We start from the raw sequence: 23,374 nt of genomic DNA, 5'->3' as shown, positions 1-23,374 counted from the left end.
AACAACTGCACCATAAGTTGTTTCAAAGTAAAGATGATTAGGTATTGGAGAAATCTTTAATGAAATGCAGTAATTTAACTCCGATTATAAAAATCTAGCCATCGTCTCATGCTTACTAAACAATGTTTTCCTATCTCCTCCCACAGCAATTTTCTGTGCTTACTTAGGAGAAGCGCTGATGAACGTGATGTCTGTGGTAAGTTGCTACCATTAAACGTCAAAAACTTAGAAGCACTTTAATTAGCATTGTTTCCCATAAAATTGATCAGTGCTTAAGCACTTTTTTGAATTGTATGCCTAGTTTTTAGCTCCAGAATGTGCATTCAAGCTATCTTCTGCCTTAATTTGTTGGCTAACTTTATCACTTTAATCTTAGTCTAGAATTTTTATTCAAAAAAATTAAAATAACTAACCACAAGGTGGAATTTACTTTGTCTGTATGCATATGTCATTTGGAATCATTTAAATACAGTGGCAAACCAAAGTACAATTTTTAGGGATGGAGCCCACTTTGAGGACATAGTTTTAAAGCTTACCAGTTAAAAAAAAGAATTGTGTATGAACTTTGACACCGGCTTGATCTTTTCTGTAATTTCAGTTAATTTTGTTATAAGCAATTAAAATATTATTTTTGTGCAACCAATAGATATTGGTGATATCACTGGAGGAGTGGCTTAGGGAAGCTGTTGATCATAGTGGTGTTTTAACAGCCTAAACAGATTGATACGGTTGAGCTGTACTAAAAATTTAGGGATAGTTCACTGATTCCCAAATGTAGTCAAGCTAAACTCCACAATATTTATTCATGTTCAGTCTCTGCTATTCAATTCTGCCCTGCTACCCTCTGCAGACAACCTCCCCTTACCCTCACTGGCCCCAGCATATTTATGTCTCATGGATTATTTAATCGTCTCAGTCTATACCTTTACCCTTATAAGCATCAATCCCATTCCCAACCTGATATTCGTGTGGTTATTTTTTGAAGGCATTAATCAATGCAGCATCGGCTGGTTTTTTCTGGGACTTTGTTTCACATAGAGGTATGGCAGCCTAGTGGTTATGTTACTGGACTAATAATCCAAAGGTCGGGAGTAATGATTTGGCAACATGGGTTCAAATCCCCCCATGGCAGTTGGGGAATTTAAATTCAGTTAATTAAATAAGTCTTGAATAAAAATGGTGACCATGAAACTATCAGATTGTCATAAAAAACCATGTGGTTCACTAATGTCCTTTAGTAGGAAATTTGCTGTCCTTACCCAGTCTGGCATATATGTGACTCCACAGCAATGTGGTAGATTTTTAGATCCGAGTGCACGGCACTTCAACCACCGTCTGCCCCACCTGTGACAGAGACTGTAGGTTCCGCATTGGACTCATCGGTCACCTGAGAACTCATTTTTAATGTGGAAGCAAGTCATCCTCGGTTCTGAGGGACTGCCTAAGAAGAAGGTAGATTCTTAACTGCCCTCTGAGCAAGCCACTCAATTGTACCAAACTGCTACGACAAAGTCAGCACTGTGAGAGTACCTTTACCACGGTTCAAGAAGGCAGCTCACCACCACCTTCACAAGGGCAATTAGGGATGGGCAATAAATACTGGCCTGGCCAGCGATGCCCACAACCCACAAGTAAATTTTAAAATGCCTACTAGCTTGTGGAGAAAAATCTGCTGAAGTCTAATCTGGAGGGTTTTAAAGTTTGAATCTCTGTCCTCCAGTTCTGCAATCACAGTCCATATTAAATAGCTTGCTGTATCATCCATCCCTCTCAGCATTTTGTATACCTGGATCAACTCCTCCCTCAAACTTCTTTTCTTCATTGAAAACACCTGTGTGAGTTGCTCCTTGGAGCTTTTTTTTTATTCGTTCCTGGGATGTGGGCATCACTGGCAAGGCCAGCATTTATTGCCCATTCCTAATTGCCCTCTTGAGTGTTGTTGGAGCTGCACTCATCCAGGCAGGTGGAGAGTGTTCCATCACACTCCTGGCTTGTGTCTTGTAGACTCTGACCTGCTCTTGTAGCCATTGTATTTATGTGGCTGGTCCAGTTAAGTTTCTGGTTAATGGTAACCCCCAGGATGTTGATGTTGGGGGATTCGGCAATGGTAATGCTGTTGAATGTCAAGGGACGGTGGTTAGACGCTCTCATGCTCGAGATAGTCATTGCCTGGCACTTGTGTGGCACGAATGTTGCTTGCCACTTATCAGCCCAAGCCTGAATGTTGACCAGGTCTTGCTGCATGCGGGCAAAGACTGCTTCAATATCTGAGGAGTTGCAAATTTTTTTTTTTAATCATTTTTATGGGATGTGGGTATCGCTGTCAAGGCCAGCATTTATTGCCAATCCCTAATTGCCCTTGAGAAGGTGGTGGTGAGCCGCCTTCTTGTACCGCTGCAGTCCGTGTGGCGAAGGTACTCCCACAGTGCTGTTAGGTAGGGAGTTCCAGGATTTTGACCCAGTGACGATGAAGGATCAGCGATATACTTCTAAGTCAGGATGGTGTGTGACTTGGAGGGGAACTTGGAGGTGGTGGTGTTCCCATGCGCCTGCTGCCCTTGTCCTTCTAGGTGGAAGAGGTCGCGGGTTTGGGAGGTGCTGCCGAAGAACCCTTGGTGAGTTGCTGCAGTGCATCTTCTGGATGGTACACACTGCAGCCACGGTACGCCTGTGATGGAGAGAATGAATGTTTAAGGTGGATGGGGTGCCAATCAAGTGGGCTGCTTTGTCCTGGATGGTGTCGAGCTTCTTGAGTGAATGGAATGGAACACTGTGCAATCATCAGCGAACATCCCCACTTTTGACCTTATGGTGGAGGGAAGGTCATTGATGAAGCAGCTGAATATGGTTGGGCCTAGGACACTGCCCTGAGGAATTCCTGCAGCGGTGTCATGGGACTGAGTTGACTGGCCTCCAACAACCACAGCCATCTTCCTATGACTCCAGCCAGTGCAGAGTGTTTCCCCTGATACCCATTGACTTCAATTTTACTAGGGCTCCTTGATGCCACACTTGGTCAAATGCTGCCTTAATGTCAAGGGCACTCTCACCTCACCTCTGGAATTCAGCTCTTTTATCCATGTTTGCACCAAGGCTGTAATGAGGTCTGGAGCCGAGTGGTCCTAGCGGAACCCAAACTGACCATTGGTGAGCAGGTTATTGGTGAGTAAGTGCCGCTTGATAGCACTCTCGACGACACCTTCCATCACTTTGCTGATGATTGAGAGTAGACTGATTGTAGTGTCCGTGTGTAGATAAAGACACTGAAGACAGGAGTTGGTTCATAGGTATTTACTAAGCAAGTCTGGGGGGGGGTTCTAAAGGATATACACAATACACAGGCTTATATAGCCCAAGTGGCAATTACCGGCATTACGCACACCTGGGGCTCTTAAAGGCACATACACCACAATTGCTCTTAAAGGCACATACACCACAATTCCTCCCCTTCTAGCTAACTAGTACATCATATTTTAAGTAATTATTAATTACATGTTATATGCAAAATAATATACATTGCTGTATTAATTAACTATAAGTTAGTGTCTCAGGAGGCTTCCTGACTCGGTCCGGATAACGCCTCGGGGGTGTAGTAGTTTCTGGTGGTGTAGTAGGTTCTTCTGGCAAGGCTGATTCGGCTTGAAGGCCAGTGTCGGGTTCATCGGGTTCCAGTATCACCGGATCGGAGGTAGATATGGGTATCTCTACTTCATCGTTAGATGTATAGCGTGGTGGTGTAGGTTGTCCCTTTTCGGATGACTTGATGATTTGGTCAGCATGGCGCCTTATTAAGCTTTCTCTGATGTCCACGGTATACATCAGTGGTCCTAGTCGTGTGCAGATAGTTCCAGGCTGCCATTTCTCGGTACAGTAGTCCCGGGCCAAAACCGGTTGGCCTATCTGGAAGGCCCTAGTTGGCCTTTCATTCATGCCCTGAAACTGCCGGTTCTCCACGTCCCTTCGGATGTTGGGCTTGACCAAATCCAGCCGGCATCTTAGGTTTCTATTGTAGAACATCATGGCGGGAGTTTGGTTTGTAACCATATGTGTTGCATTCCTATATGCAAATAAGAAGTTATCCACCTTGTGCTGAAGTTTTATGTCTTCATTACCCATGGCCTTTATGGCCTTCTTAAAGGTTTGGACAAACCTTTCAGCCAATCCATTGGTGGCGGGATGGTATGGGGCGGACGTGTAGTGCTTTACCCCATTGTTCTTTAAGAACTTTCTGAATTCTTCGGAGACAAATTGCGGTCCATTATCAGAACATATCTGTTCCGGCAGCCCATTCCTGGCAAATATGGTCCTTAATACTGTGATGGTTTTTTCCGTGGTGGTGGAGGACATCTTTATTACCTCCGGCCACTTGGAGTGTGCATCAACTGCGATTAAGAACATTGAGTCCATAAATGGACCAGCAAAGTCGATGTGCACCCTTTGCCAGGGAGATGAGGGCCACTCCCATGGATGTAGAGGGGCCTGTGGCGGAGCATTTTGGACCTTCTGGCATCCTAGACAGCTCTTGGTCATGTCTTCGATGTCTCCATCGATACCTGGCCACCATACAAACGCCCTAGCTAGGTTCTTCATTTTCACTCCACCCAGATGCCCCTCGTGAAGCTCCTTTAGCACTTTATCCTGGAGTTTGGGTGGAATCACCACTCTGGATCCACACATCAAGGTTCCTCGGCACACTGACAGCTGTTCTCTTCTTTGCGAGAATGCTGGCAACAGTGGTTCGCCATGTGCTGGCCATCCCTTCATTGTTAAATCGTAGACCCGTGAGAGAGTAGGGTCATTTCTGGTCTCCCTTTCAATGGCAGAATTTGTCACCGGTAGACATTCCACTATGGTAGAGTGGAATATCTCTACTGGGTCTACTGTAGGTGCCTCTTCTATCGTTGGCAACGGCAGGCACGATAAACCGTCAGCATTCCCATGCTGTTTTGACCCTTTGTATTCAATGTTGTATTGGTGTGCCCCTAGAAAAAGGGACCACCTCTGTAGTCTTTGTGCCGTCATAATGGGGACACCTTTCTTAGGGTTGAATATGGAGATGAGGGGTTGATGGTCAGTCAGCAAGGTAAATTTTTGTCCGTTTAGGTAATGGTTGAATTTCTTCACTCCCCATACCAGGCTGAGTGCTTCCCTGTCTATCTGGGAATAGTTACGCTCAGCTGAGTTCAATGAGTGTGACGCAAAAGCTATCGGCCGTTCCGAGCCATCAGGGAATCTATGGGACAATACCGCTCCTATGCCATAAGGGGATGCATCGCACGCCAGTCTGATTGGTAGTGATGGGTTGTAATGAGCCAAAACTTTCTCGGATGTGATTAAGTCTTTACATTTATGGAAGGCACGTTTACAGTCTTCGTTCCATTTCCAAATCACTCCTGTGTGTAGAAGATCATTAAGAGGGTGTAGAATAGTTGATAAGTTCGGTAAAAATTTATGATAGTAATTTATTAATCCCAGGAATGACCTCAATTGTGAAACATTTTCAGGTGCTGGGGCTTTTATAACTGCTTCAATTTTTTCAGGTGACTTATGCAACCCTTCCTTATTAATTATGTGGCCACAATATGATATCTGATTTTGGAAAAATTCGCACTTGGGGCAATTTGCTCGTAGGCCCCGTTCTTTCAGCCTAGTGAGCACCTGCTCCAAATTGGCAAGGTGCTCGTTGTCATTTTCTCCTGTTATAAGGATGTCGTCTAGGTAACACTGAGTCCCCGGAATCCCTTGCAGGACTTGCTCCATAGCTCTTTGCCAGATAGCTGGAGCTGATGCTACTCCAAAAACCAGTCGATTGTACTGGTACAGGCCTTTGTGTGTGTTTATTGTGAGATACTTTTTAGAGGTCTCCTCAACCTCCATCTGTAGATATGCCTGTGCCAAGTCAATTTTTGTGAAACGTTTTCCTCCGGATAGTGAGGCGAAAATATCTTCTATCCTCGGACGAGGATACTGTACCGTGTGAAGGACCGGGTTTACAGTCACCTTAAAGTCCCCACAGATGCGAATTTTTCTCTGTTCCTCAGAGTTATTTTTCAATGCTTTTTTCATGACTAGAACGATGGGTGTTTCCCATTCGCTCCAATCTATTTTGGATAATATGCCTGCCTTTTCCAAATTCTCCAGCTCTGCCTCGACTGCCGGACGTATTGCGTATGGCACCGGTCTTGCCTTAAAAAATTTTGGAATTGCTGCATCTTCCACTTTTATTGAGGCGGTGATGCCTTTCAAGGTTCCTAGTTTCTCTTGAAACACTTCTTTGGCGTTGGCCAAGATGTCTTTTAATCGTTCAGGTATGATGTCATCCTTGTTTTTTTCCTTACTGGTCACCGTCAGTGCCTGAATGGAGTGCCAGTCTAAACATATCTTCCTTATCCATTCACGTCCCAACAACGGTGGACCACCATCTTGTAGAATGTATAAATACAACTTTTGTATTTCTTTGCCGTTGTATACCACAGGCACCTTTATTTTTCCTTTGGGGTAGACTTTCTGCCCCGTATATGTTTTTAAGATAATGGATGTGTCTTTTAGAGGTATATGCGAAAATAGCCTCTCGTAATCTCGTCGATTTATTACGGTTAGAGCTGATCCTGTATCTAGCTCCATTTTAACTGGGGACCCTGCTATTATGAGGGTAACCCAAATGGTCTGGTAATCTTCATTGGCAATTACATTATGTAATTTGAGAGAGCTTAGTCTCTTGTTCCCGGAGTCGCTATCGCTCTTCTGGTCTTTGGAGCTACTGTCCGTCATCATTTGTACCTTTTTGTGCTTTTCCTTATTGGTTCTTTTTCCGTTAGTGGATTTTTTATTTTCAGATCGGCATACACGTGGAATGTGTCCCATCTTTCCGCATCGCCTGCATGCTTTTTCTTTGAACCAGCAATCCCTCTGGTCATGGTTGGATCTGCCGCAGCGATAACATCTCTTAAAACCCCGTGTCATTTCATGGGTGCCGAAGTCCTGTGGCCTTCGTTGTATCTTTGCCGCTCCTATTGCACTGAAAGCCTTGTCCAGTGTTAAATCTTTTCCAGAAGATACCTTTTTTTGTGTTTCTACACTTAGGGGATCGCAGATGAATTTGTCTTGCAGAGAATCTGCCTCAAATTGGCAGTGTAGGGTATCAACAATCTCCTCAAAATTCTTGTCCATCGGTTCGGCTGGAGTGATTAAGTTGCGTAACAGCTTGTATGTTTCTGCGCCCATTAAATCCAGAAGCACTGAAGCTTTTTTTTCATCTTCTATTCCATTTGCGGTGCAAAACACCTCTACTCTTTCTACATATGTGGTCCAATTCTCTATCTTGTTATCAAAAACATCAATATTGCCAAAGTTAGGCTCTGTTTCATTATCAAAAGCATCCATATTGCCAGACTTAGGTATTTCAAAAAAAGATATAGCGCTTCCCGCGCTTTTTTTTTTTCTCTGTAGCAACGATATGGCGCTTCCTGCGCTTTCCCGCCGCTGCTACCGATAACAACGCTGTTTTACTGTGGTTTCCGTTTATTCACTGTTGGAGACTCGTTCCCGACGGAGGTCTGAACGCTGACCTGCTTGCCGCGCCGGCCGTCTCCCGAGTGCACCCTCCCAGTCCGTTATTGCTTGCCTCCGATTTCGCTGCCTGTCTCAGCTTTAGAGCCCGACGCTGGAGCCCCAGCCTGACGCCCAGGAAGGATTAGCGCAGTACCTGCCACCAGCTTGGACAGCTGGTGAAACCACAGTTTCTATAACTTCCTTGAGTCTTCTGGATGCTGGAGGAATCGATGTCCTTGAGGTGCTGCCGAATTGCAGGTAAGTCCGTTTCCACTTCGTCGCCACTGTAGTGTCCGTGTGTAGATAAAGACACTGAAGACAGGAGTTGGTTCATAGGTATTTACTAAGCAAGTCTTGGGGGGGGTTCTAAAGGATGTACACAATACACAGGCTTATATAGCCCAAGTGGCAATTACCGGCATTACGCACACCTGGGGCTCTTAAAGGCACATACACCACAATTGCTCTTAAAGGCACATACACCACACTGTTGGGGCGGATATTGGCTGGATTTGATTTGTTCTGGTTTTTGTAGACAGGACATAACTGGGCAGTTTTCCACTGACTGCACACTCCTAGATGAACCACCAAATGCAATGTGCCCATTGTCCCTTTAAATATACCAGCTGAAAACACGTCATCGATGATGTCACCAGACCCACTCTATTTAATTAGGCTGGGTAACACGCAAACTGGGCTTAACAGGCCCCATTAACATAGAAACATAGAAACATAGAAGATAGGAGCAGGAGTAGGCAATTCGGCCCCTCGAGCCTGCTCCGCCATTCAATGAGATCATGGCTGATCATCCAAATACAGTACCCTGTCCCTGCCTTCTCCCCATATCCCTTGATCCCTTTAGCCTTAAGAAATATATCTAACTCCTTCTTGAATATATTTAATGAATTGGCCTCAACTGCCTTCTGTGGTAGAGAATTCGACAGGTTCACCACTCTCTGGGTGAAGAAATTCCTCCTCATCTCTGTCCTAAATGGCTTACCCCTTATCCGTAGACTGTGACCCCTGGTTCTGGACTCCCCGGCCATCGGGAACATCCTTCCTGCGCCTAGTCTGTCTAGTCCTGTTAGAATTTTATAAGTTTCAATGAGATCCTCTCTCATTCTTCTAAACTCCAGCGAGTATAAGCCCAATCGACCCAATCTCTCCTCATACGTCATTCCTGCCATCCCAGGTATCAGTCTGGTGAATCTTCGCTGCACTCCCTCCATAGCAAGAACATCCTTCCTCAGATAAGGCGACCAAAACTGCACACAATACTCAAGGTGTGGTCTCACCAAGGCCCTGTACAACTGCAGCAAGACATCCTTGTTCCTGTACTCGAACCCCCTCGCTACAAAGGCCAACATACCATTTGCCTTCTTAACCGCCTGCTGCACCTGCATGCTTACCTTCAGCAACTGGTGCACAAGGACACCCAGGTCTCATTGCACTCCCCCTTCTCCCAATCTATTGCTGTTCAGATAATAATCTGCCTTCCTGTTTTTGCCACCAAAGTGGATAACCACACATTTATCCACATTATACTGCATCTGCCATGCACCTGCCCAATCACCCAACCTGTCCAAATCATACTGGAGTTTCTCTGCATCCTCCTCACAGCACACACACCCACCCAGCTTTGTGTCATCTACAAACTTGGAGATATTACATCTAGTTCCCTTGTCTAGATCATTAATACATATTGTGAATAGCTGGGGTCCTAGAACCAATCCCTGCGGTACCCCACTAGTCACTGCCTGCCACTTGGAAAAAGACCCGTTTATTCCAACTCTTTGCTTCCTGTCTGCCAACCAGTTCTCTATCCAAGTCAGTACCTTGCCCCCAATCCCATGGCCATTAACTTTACACGCTAATCTCTTATGCGGGACCTTATTGAAAGCCTTCCGAAAGTCCAAATACACCACATCCACTGGTTCTCCCTTATCTATTTTACCAGTTACATCCTCAAAAAATTCCAGTAGATTAGTCAAGCACGATTTACCTTTTGTAAATCCATGTTGACTTTGTCCGATCCTGTCACTGCTTTCCAAGTGCTCTGCTATTACATCTATTATAATGGACTCTAGCATTTTCCCCACTACCGATGTCAGGCTTACTGGTCTATAATTCCCCGTTTTCTCTCTACCACTTTTTTTGAATAGTGGGTTAACATTAGCTACCCTCCAATCCATGGGAACTGTTCCAGAGTCTATAGAATTTTGGAAGATGACCAGCAATGCATCTACTATTTCTAGGGCCACTTCCTTGAGCACCCTAAGATGTAGATTATCTGGCCCTGGGGATTTATCGGCCTTCAATCCTGTCAATTTCCCTAACACCATTTCCCTACAAATACTGATTTCTTTCAGTTCCTCCCTCTCCTTACACCCTATGTTCCCCGACATCTCTGGGAGGTTATTTGTGTCCTCCTTTGTGAAGACAGAACCAAAGTATGTATTTAATTGGTCTTCCATTTCTTTGTTCCCCATTTTAAATTCCCCTGATTCTGACTGCAAGGGACCTACGCTTGACTTCACCAATCTTTTTCTTTTCTCATATCTATAGAAGCTTTTACAGTCAGTTTTTATGTTCCCTTCAAGCTTACCCTCATACTCTATTTTCCCCCTCTTAATTAATCCTTGTCCTCCTTTGTTGAATCCTAAACTGCTCCCAATCCTCAGGTTTGCTGCTTTTTCTGGCCAATTTATATGTCCTCTCCTTGGATCTTATGCTATCCCTAATTTCCCCTGTTAGCCACGGTTGATTCACCTTTTTTGTTTTATTTTTATGCCAAACAAGAATAAACAAATTCTGTAGTTCATCCATGCGATCTTTAAATGTTTGCCATTGCCTATCCACCGACAACCCTTTGAGTAACTGATGTGCCTTCAATAACCACAAAACTAGAAGTTATAGACTTTAACAAGTTGGCTTTTAATCACTATGATCAGAGCTAACATCTCAACACACCGACTGGCTCACAGGAATGAGTCATACAGATCCTGAGCTCTTTAAGTAAGAGAAGTCAGGGGCGGAGCCAAGAGCCAAGACCTGGAACCTTCCAGGTTAGTCAGGAAAGAGGAAGTGAAACTATACACCATGTGGGGGAGGGTAATATACATGAGTGCAAAACGAATACAGGCAAGACAAACAGATTTCATTACATTCACCCCTTCTTTAGATTTAGTCCATCCGGGTGATGTTTCTTAAAAGTTGGTATAAGTGAGTCTGTCAGGCGGTTTTGCGGTTCTCAATGATCGGTGCAAAGCCGGTTGGGGTGCCTCTAGGGGAGTGGATTCTGGTTCCTCCGCTGTCCGGGCCTCCGCAGTGTCTTCCAGGTTATCTGCAGTGTCCTCCAGGTTAAAGTTGGGTATTGATACCTCTGGGCGTCCTGTCTCTTTTTGGTGTAGGTCTTCCTCGGGTAGTCTCTCATCGTTCTTTCCGCTCCCCGAGGGAGCGAGGTCTTTTATGGAAACAGTGTCCTCTCGCCCGTCAGAGTATTCGATATAGGCGTACTGAGGGTTTGCATGGAGGAGCTGTACCTTTTCCACAAGGGGGTCCGTTTTATGGCCTCTCACGTGCTTCCGCAATAGTACTGTCCCCGGAGACGTCAGCCACGCGGGTAGAGATATGCCCGAGGTGGATTTCCGGGGGAAAACGAACATCTTTTCGTGAGGGGTAGCGCTAGTGGCTGTACATAACAGAGACCTTATGGAGTGGAGCACGTCTGGGAGGACTTCCTGCCAGCGGGAGGTCGGAAGGCCTTTTGACTTTAAGGCTAACGTGACAGCCTTTCAAACAGTAGCATTCTCCCTTTCCACTTGCCCATCACCCCGGGGGTTGTAGCTAGTGGTTCTGCTAGTGGCTATCCCCTTTGAGAGCAAGAACTGGCACAGTTCGTCACTCATAAATGACGTCCCCCTATCCCTGTGTATGTAGTTCGGCATGCCAAACATGCAGAATAGATTACCGAGACATTTGATGACCGTGGCACTGGTCATGTCTGGGCAGGGAATGGCGAAGGGGAAGCGGGAATATTCATCGATGATATTGAGGAAGTATACGTTACGGTCGGCAGAGGGAAGGGGTCCCTTGAAGTCCAGACTTAGGCGCTCGAATGGCCATGTGGCTTTGATAAGGTGTGCACGGTCAGGCCTGTAGAAACGAGGCTTACATTCCGCACAGATGCGGCAGGCTGTGGTCATTGCCCTGACCTCCTCGGTGGAGTGGGGCAGGTTGCGGGACTTTATAAAATGGTATAGTCGGGTGACCCCTGGGTGACAGGTCATCGTGGAGACCCTGTAATTTGTCCGTATGAATGCTGGCACACATTCCCCGCGATAGGGCGTCTGGGGGTTCATTAAGGGCTCCCGGCCTGTACATAATATCATAGTCGAACGTGGATAGTTCGATCCTCCACCTGAGTATTTTGTCATTCTTGATTTTCCCCCTTTGTTTGTTATTAAACATGAAAGCCACCGACCGCTGGTCGGTGAGCAGGGTGAAACGTTTGCCGGCTAGGTAGTGTCTCCAGTGCCTCACTGCCTCCACTATAGCCTGTGCCTCCTTCTCGACAGAAGAGTGCCTGATTTCAGGTCCCTGAAGGGTTCGGGAGAAGAAGGCCACAGGTCTCCCAGCCTGATTGAGGGTCGCAGCTAAGGCAAAGTCTGACGCATCGCTTTCGACTTGAAAGGGAATGCTTTCGTCCACTGCACACAGTGCAGCCCTTTCAATGTCCTGTTTGATTCTGGTGAAAACCTCCCGAGCTTCAGCTGATAGTGGGAAGGACGTCGATTTAATGAGGGGTCGGGCCTTATCAGAATAATTGGGCACCCATTGGGCATAATACGAGAAAAATCCCAGGCACCTTTTTAAAGCTTTGGGATTGTGTGGCAGGGGCAGTTCCTTTAGGGGGTGTAATCGGTCAGGGTCCGGTCCAATTACCCCATCTTCCACCACACAGCCGAGGATACAGAGACGGGTTGTGTTGAAGACACATTTGTCTTCGTTGTAGGTTAGATTCAGCTTTAGGGCAGTTTTTAAAAATCTCGCAAGATTTAGATCGTGGTCTTGTTGGTTGTGCCCGCAGATAGTGACATTGTCCAGATAGGGGTAGGTAGCTTGTAGTTTATTCTCATCAACCATGCGGTCCATCTCACGTTGGAAGACCGAGACCCCATTTGTTACCCCGAAGGGCACTCTGAGAAAATGGTAGAGGCGTCCGTTCGCCTCAAAGGCGGTGTATGGGCGGTCCTCCGTTCTAATGGGGAGCTGGTGATATGCGGATTTGAGGTCGATAGTCGAGAAGACTCGGTATTGCGCAATCTGGTTGACCATTTCTGATATGCGGGGTAAAGGGTAGGCGTCCAGCTGGGTATAAATATTAACAGTCTGGCTGCAGTCAATTACCATCCGTTTCTTTTCGCTATTTTTAACTATGACTACTTGGGCACGCCACGGACTGGTACTGCATTCAATAATGCCTTCCCGCAGGAGTCTGTCCACTTCCACCTTGATAAAGTGTCTGTCTTCCAGACTGCACCGTCTACTTTTGGTCGCTATGGGCCTACAGTTCGGAGCAAGATTAGCGAATAAAGAGGGCGGGCTGATTTTTAAGGTTGATAGGCCACAGACTGTGAGTGGCGGCTGGGACCCGCCATATGCTAGCGTGACACTTTCGTGGTGGCACTGGAAGTCCAGGCCCAAGATTACATTAACACAGAGTTCTGGCATCACGAGGAGTTTAAAATCCTTGTAGTCCGTGCCTTTTACAGTCAGTGTTACCACACAGTAGCCCAAAATGTCCGAAGTGTGGGGCTTAGCAGCCATAGCAATTCTGCTCCATGTAGGGGTTACCGTTAATGAGTGCCGCCGTACCAGGCTAGGGTGGATAAAACTCTCGGTACTCCCACAGTCAATTAAACATTTCGTTAAATTCTCGTTTACCTGTATGACCATCATGGATTTTGTCAACGGGTGTGGCCTGGATTGATCCACCGTGATCGAAGCCACTGTTGGGCCCTGGGCGGCCGTTGAGTCAGGAAAAGATGGCGGATCCCAAGATGGCAGCCCGCACGGCATGCACGAGGCGGTGACAGAGTTGGAAATCGGATTCCCCCTGCAGACTTTGCTAAAATGCCCCTTTTTCTTACATTTGAAGCATGTAGCGTCCTTCGCTGGGCATCGTTGTCTGGGGTGCTTGGCCTGGCCGCAGAAGTAGCATTTCGGGCCTCGAGACATTGCCGCTGTAGTAGGACTCCTGGGTGAACTTCTGTGTGGGGACTCTGGCGGTGTACAGCTGGTCTGAGACCTGGATGGGGAAGATGGCTGATTCCAAGATGGCAGCCCGCTCGGCGCGCACGAGGCAGTTAGGGCAGCATGGCCAGAAGAATAAGAGTCAGAGTTTTTCTGGGCCACGTCCAGCGATCGTGCAGTGGCCACTGCCTTTTTTAAGTCCAGGACCTCCTTCTCCAGCAGTCTCTGCCGGATATAATTCGATTTGAGGCCCGTGATGAAGGAATCGTGGACCAATTCGTCAGAGTACACGTTGGCCGTCACGGCCTTGCAGTTACAGTCCCGGACCAAGTCCTTTAGGCCCTGTAAGAAATCGTCCATTGATTCCTCAGGTCGCTGCCTGCATGTAGCCAGCAGATGTCTGGCGTACACTTCATTTACTGGCCTCTGGTATTGGGCCTTCAGGATAGTGGTGGCCTCCGTGTAAGAGGTGGCGTCCTGGATGAACGAATAAATCCGATGACTAACGCGAGTAGTCAGTAGACTCAGTTTATCTACCTCGCTAGCGGATGAGGCCCTCGCGAAGAGTTCGAAGCATTTGAGCCAGTGTCCAAATTGATTTGATGCTTCAGCAGAATGTGGATCCAAGTCCAGACGCTCTGGTTTTAGGAGTCGATCCATCCTAGTATTCTTTAGTGATTAAAATTGATGTGCCTTCAATAACCACAAAACTAGAAGTTATAGGCCTAGAAATTGGGTTCTGGTCTTGCCAGGGCTGTAGCGCCAGAAAGTTTGCGCCAGCGGTAATGCGGCAGCGCCCGACGAAAATTCGGGTGCGCCGGGCCCAGACGGCGGCGGGCGCTAAAACCCTCCTTTAGCGCCTCAAAACGGGCGTGAACTTGGGTTTCCCGGCGCTAATCCCCCGCTGCGGCACCCGATGTGGTGCGGCAGGCGGGGGAACTGCAGGCCTCCTCCTCCTGTTAAGGAGGAGCTGCCTGCAGCCGACAACTGTCCGGCGGATTGACCCGACATCTGAGCCCGGCACCTCGGGGAAGTGCCGGGCTCGCATGAGACACTGATCAGGGCCGCGGGGGGGGAATGCAGGAGTCCGGGAAGGGAGGTGCGGGCAGGCGGCCGCCGGGAACGCGGCCGGCCGCCGCTCCACCTTTATGCGCCGGCGCACACTGGGGGAAGACTCTGTTGCCAGAGTCTTAGTTGCGCCTGCCACGGGCGAGGCGGGCGCAACTGAATTTCGGCTTGGGGCCGGGTTACCACGGCAACCGGGACGCTGCGCACACCGATGACGTCATCGGTGCCGGCGCAGCGCTACCGGTCTACCGCCGCGGAAGGGCCCCAGGCAATTTAGGAACCGGCGCCAATTGCAGCGCTAGGCCCTCTAGCGCCGCAAAATCGGTGCTAAGGGCACTGAATTTCTAGGCCATAGACTTTAACAAGTTGGCTTTTAATCACTAAGATCAGAGCTAACATCTCAACACACCGACTGGCTCACAGGAATGAGTCATACAGATCCTGAGATCTTTAAGTAAGAGAAGTCGGGGCGGAGCCAAGAGCCAAGACCTGGAACCTTCCAGGTTAGTCAGGAAAGAGGAAGTGAAACTATACACCGTGTGGGGGAGGGTAATATACATGAGTGCAAAACGAATACAGGCAAAACAAACAGATTTCATTACAGTAACATTCCCCAATTAATTCCCCAACAACTCGCGCCTCATTCCATTATAGTTTCCTTTATTTAAATTCAGGGCCCTGGTCTCTGAGTCAAATACTTCACTCTCCATCTTAATGAAGAATTCTATCGCTACGCTCCAAGGGGCCTCGCACAACAAGATTGTTAATTATTCCTTTCTCATTACATAATACCCAGTCTAAGATGGCCTGATCTCTAGTTGGTTCCTCGACATATTGGTCCAGGAAACCATCCAAAGAATACACTCCAGGAATTCCTCCTCCACAGTATTGGTTAGCCCAATCTATATGTAGATTAAAGTCACCCATGATAACTGCTGTGCCCTTATTGCACGTGTCTCTAATTTCCCATTTAATGCCATCCCCAACCTCCGCATTACTGTTTGGGGGTCTGTATACAACTCCCACTAATGTTTTCTGTCCCTTGGTATTTCTCAGCTCTACCCATACAGATTCTACATCATCAGAGCTAATATCCTTCCTTACAATTGTGTTAATCTCCTCTTTAACCAGCAGTGCTACCCCACCTCCTTTTCCTTTTTGCCTGTCTTTCCTGAATATTGAATACCCCTGGATGTTGAGTTCCCAGCCCTGGCCACCCTGGAGCCATGTTTCCGTAGTCCCAATCATATCATATCCATTTACGTCTATTTGCGCAGCTAATTCATCCACCTTATTACAAATGCATTAAGACACAAAGCCTTCAGGCTTGTTTTTTTAACATTAGCGCATAATCATTCTGTGGAGCGGGATGGAGGTAGCAACGGGGTCGGGACCAAACATGGCGGCCGCCTGCACCAGACCCGCCAAGGCAAAGAATATTCCGGCCATAGTGTGTGATGGGACCTGCTGTGAGGTGCTCAGGTCCTGGCTGCCAGCCACCAGATAACGCTTCCTCATCTTGGCAAGACTTGAGAAGAAGAGAAAAGAATATATTACAAGAATTTCAGGATGGAATGCCTTCTAATCGAGATAAGATGCCAAGTGAAAAGGAGGATGTTTGCTGGGCGGGGGCAGTATGCCTCCAGATTCTCCCACCCCTAGTTCTTCCATAGACTCCTGGCCGCAGATGTTCTCAAATCTGTTCAGCCTCTAAACATGTGGAGGGTTTCTACTGGTGGACTTCCATTCCCATGATTCTGTTGTCTTGTTAGCACACCTAAGTCATCCAGACATTAGAGGTTGGCGGAGCTGTCATGCAGCCACCTCTGTGGCCCGTCCACACTCCCCCCTTTTGTAAGTCTATTCCAATGCAGCGTACATGGTGGTGAAGGAGTGCTGCATTATCGGAAATTCCATCTTTCGGATAAGATATTAAACCAAGGCCTGCCTGTGATCCCATGGAATTTTTTCAAAGAGGAAGAGTAGGCAGTCACTAACATTCGCCCCTTAATCAATACCATCAAAAGTTATTAACTGGCCATTTCTCTCACTGCTGTTTTGGGGGACCTGGTAACGCACAAAATTGGCTGCTGCATTTGTAATGTATACGGACCTCAGCTGTTTTTGCTGGAACTGAACTGATGTTGCTGTGTAACTGTTTGATTTTGTGTTGTTTTCTAGGTTGGATTACCTGCATGCACTTGGCCTTTCTGCCTTTCCACAACTGTGTTTCTGCTGATGACCAGTAACAACAAAGCCATCTATAAATTGTCACTCAGTAAAGTGACCTACCCCGAGGAGAACAGAAAGGTTTACAAGGAAATGCAGAAACATGAACAATATAAATGAATAGGAACATAGTGTAAAAATCATAATGAAAAGTTGTAATTTTGAATCTGTGCGTAAATATATTGCTCTATATACAGGTGTATAAGGTAAAATGGTTACCTTGTCATTCAGTAATACCTGACATGTTAATAGTGAAAGTTCGAAGTTTTTTATTTTTGAATATCAAAAATATACGAACTTGAAACAGTTTTCGGGTTAGTTTTCTCACAACTGCATGTCAAGGGACAGATGTGCAAACTGGTACAAAGCAACTTTAGAACTAATGTCAGAAAACACTTCATCATGCAAAGAGTAATTAATACCCTCCTGGATATGAATGATCTTCTGGGTAGGATAGTGGAGGCAGATACTTTGAAATGATTCAAGAGTCACTTGGATGCTGTGATGGAGGTTGGATAGTGTCTATGGATGGATGAGCTACATGGATAAATAGCCTTACTCACCTGTACTTAGTTTAAGATTTATATGCCAGAATAACATATATTTAATATGGTATTATCAGTACTAGTATTGTAGAAGTAGTTTACTACATTAGCATCACAATAAAAAATAACTTGTGATGCGTTCTTCAGAAGAAATTTAGTAATTTGTGCCTTAACTATTTCACTGCTAAAATAACACTAATGGGTAATTTTGTATGGTTGTGCTGCTGGTGGAGGGGGCTTACTTGCCAGTCATTGTGGACACACTGCCCACGATTTTCCATCCATTAAAATAAATATCACTACCAAAAGAATGAAGTGGGAGGTTAGAAGGCTTGTAGATACAATGTTGGTAGGACAAGGATTGCCCTACCAGAAATAATGGTGGAAGCAGAATCAATAATGGCCCAGAAATTCCGTTTGCAGGCCTCCCGCGGGCGGAGGACTGCGATCTGGAAAAATCTGCGCCTGGACCAGTGGGCTCCCGGGAGGCGCAGAGTTCCGTTGCTGGGCCTCTCCAAACTGCTGGTGCGCAGGGCCCACATATCCCAGAGGCGCAGGTGGTTCGCAGCGTCCCTGGGATCACGTGGGCCATGGGGAGCCAATCAGAGAAGGGAATCTCCCTTCATACATTTGACAGGAAGACCTGTCAAATATATGAAAAGAGATCACCCCCAAAAACATAGTAAAACTTTAAATACATTTCTTTAAATCACATTTTTAAAATGACTTTAAATTACATAAATTAAGTATTTTAAACAAAAATTTTATTTTTTGAAAAAAAAAATTAAAGTTTTTAACAGGGCTAAAAATAAACTTACCTTTCTTTAAAGTATTTTTAAATGATAAATCAGTGGAATATTTTTTTTAAACTTTTTTCAACTCTTAACCTGGTAAAAGCAGGCCTTACGCCTACTTTTACCAGGCGCAAGAATTGTAAGTGTTTTCTGCGGGCGGAGAGTCTCCAAAAAATGAAACTCTCCACCCACAGAGGCCCTGCTCCAGTGCACCCAGAGGATTTGTCAAGAGCTTTCTTGACAGATCAGAAATGCCGGTTTCCAGCGCATGCGCAGTGCATGCCTAAAGCCGGCATTTCCCTTGGCCCTACGGGTGAGTTCACAGCGCGTACACACCCGTAGGGATTGGAATTTCTGCCTCAAATAACTTTTAAAAGGGAAATGGATAAATATTTTGAAAATAAAAGGGAGGGGAATAGAATGAAGCGGATAGCTCTTTCAGTGAGCCACCATAGGAGTGTGGGCCTAATGGCCTTCTACTGTGTGGTAAAATGACTATAATTTTAAATGGACGGAAAACCATGATTAGTGAGCCCTTGAGTGCCTGATATGTGCTTCTACTGGCAGTGTGAGCTTGAAAAATTGACCTGAAATCTGTTCATTTTTGTTTAAGTTATTTCAATGGAGTCCTGTAAAGGAGAATATTACAGCATGTGTCAGCCAAAGGTGTCATCACAATTGCCACCCCACCCCATAAATAGCACAGTACAAATTCCAGATATCTCACAGTGCCAACCCCCAAAATATCACAGCAAAAAAACAAAAAATATGCCAGCACATTCCGCACAAAAATTAGACCATATTCCCCATATCACTGCATACTCCTCATATAGAAACATAGAAACATAGAAGATAGGAGCAGGAGTAGGCCATTCGGCCCTTCGAGCCTGCTCCGCCATTCAATGAGATCATGGCTGATCATCCAAATTCAGTACCCTATCCCTGCCTTCTCCCCATATCCCTTGATCCCTTTAGCCTTAAGAAATATAGCCAACTCTTTCTTGAATATGTTTAATGAACTGGTCACCACCGCCCTCTGTGGCAGAGAATTCCACAGGTTCACCACTCTCTGGGTGAAGAAATTCCTCCTCATTTCAGTCCTAAATGGCTTACCCCTTATCCTTAGACTATGACTCCTGGTTCTGGACACCCCGGCCATCAGGAACATCCTTCCTGCATCTAGTCTGTCCAGGCCTGACAGAACTTTATAGGTTTCGATGAGATCCCCTCTCAATCTTCTAAACTCCAGTGAGTATAAGCCCAATCGACACAATCTCTACTCATACGTCATTCCTGCCATCCCAGGTATCAACCTGGTGAATCTTCGCTGCACTCCCTCCATGGCAAGAACGTCCTTCCTCAGGTAAGGCGACCAAAACTGCACACAATACTCAAGGTGTGCTACAACAACTGTAGCAAGACATCTTTGTTCCTGTACTCGAACCCTCTTGCTACGAAGGGCAACATATCATTTGCCTTCTTAACCGCCTGCTGCACCTGCATGCTTACCTTCAGCGACTGGTGCACAAGAACACCCAGGTCTCTTTGCACTTCCCCTTCTCCCAATCTATTGCCATTCAAATAATAATCTGCCTTTCTGTTTTTGCTACCAAAGTGGATAACCTCACATTTATCCACATTATAGTGCATTTGCCATGTTTCTGCCTAATCACCCAACCTGTCCAAATCGTACTGGAGTTTCACGATCATCCTCCTCACAGCTTACCCACCCACCCAGCTTTGTGTCATCTGCAAATTTGGAGGTATTACATTCAATTCCCTCGTCCAGATCATTAATATATATTGTGAACAGCTGGGGTCCTAGGACCGATCCTTGCGGTACCCCACTAGTCATTGCCTGCCACTCGGAAAACAACCCGTTTATTCCAACTCTTTGCTTTCTGTCCGCCAACCAGTTCTCTATCCAAGTCAATACCTTGCCCCCAATCCCATGTGCCTTAATTTTGCACGCTAATCTCTTATGTGGGTCCTTATCGAAAGCCTTCTGAAAGTCCAAATACACCACATCCACCGGTTCTCCCTTATCTATTTTACCAGTTACAGCCTCAAAAAATTCCAGTAGATTAGTCAAGCATGATTTACCTTTTGTAAATCCATGTTGACTTTGTCCGATCCTGTCACTGCTTTCCAAGTGCTCTGCTATTACATCTTTTATAATCGACTGTAGCATTTTCCCCACTACCGATGTCAGGCTTACCGGTCTATAATTGCCCACTTTTTCTCTACCACCTTTTTTGAATAGTGGGGTAACATTAGCTACCCTCCAATCCATGGGTACTGTTCCAGAGTCTATCGAGTTCTGGAAGATGACCAGCAATGCATTTACTATTTCTAGGGCCACTTCCTTAAATACCCTGGGATGTAGATTATCAGGCCCTGGGGATTTATCGGCCTTCAGTCCCATCAATGTTCCTAACACCATTTCCCCACAGATACCGATTTCATCAGACCCTATGTTCCCCGGCATCTCTGGGAGGTTATTTGTGTCCTCTTTTGTGAAGACAGAACCAAAGCATGATTTTAGTTGGCCTGCCATTTCTCTGTTTCCCATTATAAATTCCCCTGATTCTGACTGCAAGGGACCTACACTTGACTTCACCAATCTTTTTCTCTTCACATATCTATAAAAGCTTTTACAGTCAGTTTTTATGTTCCCTGATAGCTTACTCTCATATTCTATTTTCACTTTCTTAATTAATCCCTTTGTCCTCCTTTGTTGAATACTAAACTGCTCCCAATCCTCAGGATTATTGCTTTTTCTGGCCAATTTATATGTCCTCTCCTTGGATCTTATGCTATCCCTAATTTCCCTTGTTAGCCATGGTTGAGTCACCTTTTTTGTTTTATTTTTATGCCAAACTGGGATGAACAAATTCTGCAGCTCATCCATTCGGTCTTTGAATGTTTGCCATTGCCTATCCACCGTCAACCCTTTGAGTGCCATTCCCCAATCAATCCTACCCAACTCGCTCCTCAGACCATCGTAGTTTCCTTTATTTAAATTGAGGACCCTAGTCTCTGAGTCAACTATTTCATTCTCCATCTTAATGAAGAATTCGATCATATTATGATCGCTCCGACCCAAGGGGCCTCGTACAACAAGATTGCTAATTAATCCTTTCTCGTTACATAATACCCAGTCTAAGATGGCCTGATCTCTGGTTGGTTCCTCGACATATTGGTCCAGGAAACCATCTTGTAAACACTCCAGGAATTCCTCCTCCACAGTATTGTTACTAATTTGGTTGGCCCAATCTATATGTAGATTAAAGTCACCCATGATGACTGCTGTGCCCTTATTGCGTGCTTCTTTAATTTCCCTTTTAATGCCATCCCCAACCTCCGCCTTACTGTTTGGAGGTCTATATACCACTCCCACTAATGTTTTTTTCCCCTTAGTATTTCTCAATTCTACCCATACAGATTCCACATCATCAGAGCTAATATCCTTCATTACAATTGTATTAATCCCTTCTTTAACCAGTAATGCTACCCCACCTCCCTTTCCTTTTTGCCTATCTTTCCTGAATATCGAATACCCCTGGATGTTGAGTTCCCAGTCTTGGCCATCCTTGAGCCACGTTTCCGTAATCCCAACCAAATCATATTCGTTTACCTCTATTTGCGCAGCCAATTCATCCACCTTATTACAAATGCTCCTCGCATTAAGACACAAAGCCTTCAGGCTTGTTTTTATTACGCTCTTAGACCTATTAGAATTATTATTTACTGTGGCCACGTTTGATTTAAACCGTTGATTTCTCTGACTGCCACTTTTGTTTTTCTCCTTCCTACCTTTTGCTTTTATCCCTGTTTCCCTTTCCTCTGTCTCCCTGCTCAGCTTCCCAACCCCCTGCCATTTTAGTTTAAACCCCCCCGAACAGTGCTAGCAAACCTCCCCGCAAGGATATTTGTCCCACTCTGGTTCAGGTGCAACCCGTCCGACTTGTACAAGTCCCACCTTCCCCAGAAGCAGGCCCAGTAATCCAGGAAACTAAAGCCCTCCCTCCTGCACCAACTCTTTAGCCACGCTTTCATCTGCTCTATCCTCCTATTCCTATACTCACTAGCACATGGCACCGGGAGTAATCCAGAGATTACAACATTTGAGGTCCTGCCCTTTAATCTGCTACCTAGCTCCCTAAATTCTTGCTGCAGGACCTCATCCCTCTTCCTACCCTTGTCATTGGTCCCAATGTGAACCACGACCTCTGACTGTTCACCCTCCCCCTTCAGAATGCCCTGCAGCTGTTCAGTGACATCCTTGACCCTGGCACCAGGGAGGCAACAAACCATCCTGGAGTCATGTCTACAGCCACAGAAACGCCTATCTGTTCCCCTTACGATAGAATCCCCTACCACTATTGCTCTCCCACTCTTTTTCCTCCCTCCCTGAGCAGCAGAAGCACCCCTGGTGCCAGGAAGTTGGCTGCTGCTGCCTTCCCCTGGTAAGTCATCCCCCTCAACAGTATCCAAATCGGTATACCTGTTTGAAAGGGGGATGGCCACAGGGGTCCCCTGCACTACCTGCCTGCCTCTACTGCTCTGCCTGATGGTCACCCATTTCCCTTCTGCCTGTGCAGCCCTAACCTGCGGTGTGACCAACTCACTAAACGTGTAATCCACGACCCTCTCAGCATCGCGAATGCACCAAAACTCATCCATCCGCAGCTCCAGCGCCTCAATACGGTCCGCTAGTAGCTGCAGCTGGATGCATTTCTGGCACACATGGTCATCAGGGACATAGGCAGCGTCCCTGAATTCCCACATAGAGAAAGAGGAGCATAACACGGGGTTGGGCTGTCCTGACATGACTTACCCTTTAATTAATTTAATTAAATCAATACCACCAATTAAAGATCTACTCTAGGGCGCTTATTTATCAACTGTCCCCACTACACCACAGAGACC

General features: G+C 46.1%; 1 protein-coding gene across 1 annotated transcript in view; it reads left to right on the top strand.

The window, feature by feature from the left end:
* Positions 1–17,223, top strand: part of LOC147123443 (urea transporter 2-like) — a 183,486-nt gene extending 166,263 nt beyond the window's left edge. Inside the window, exons 9-10 of the mRNA XM_085966031.1 lie at positions 147–196; positions 17,056–17,223. Coding sequence (XP_085822157.1) covers positions 147–196; positions 17,056–17,223 — 218 coding nt within the window. The remainder of the gene's footprint in view (positions 1–146; positions 197–17,055) is intronic.
* Positions 17,224–23,374: the final 6,151 nt, after the last annotated feature.

The sequence above is a fragment of the Somniosus microcephalus genome, chromosome 2 (genome assembly GCF_052327205.1).
Source record: "Somniosus microcephalus isolate GS21.2 chromosome 2, FLI_Smic_1.0, whole genome shotgun sequence".
Classification (NCBI taxonomy): Eukaryota; Metazoa; Chordata; class Chondrichthyes; order Squaliformes; family Somniosidae; genus Somniosus; species Somniosus microcephalus.
This window is presented reverse-complemented; position numbering and strand designations above follow the sequence as displayed.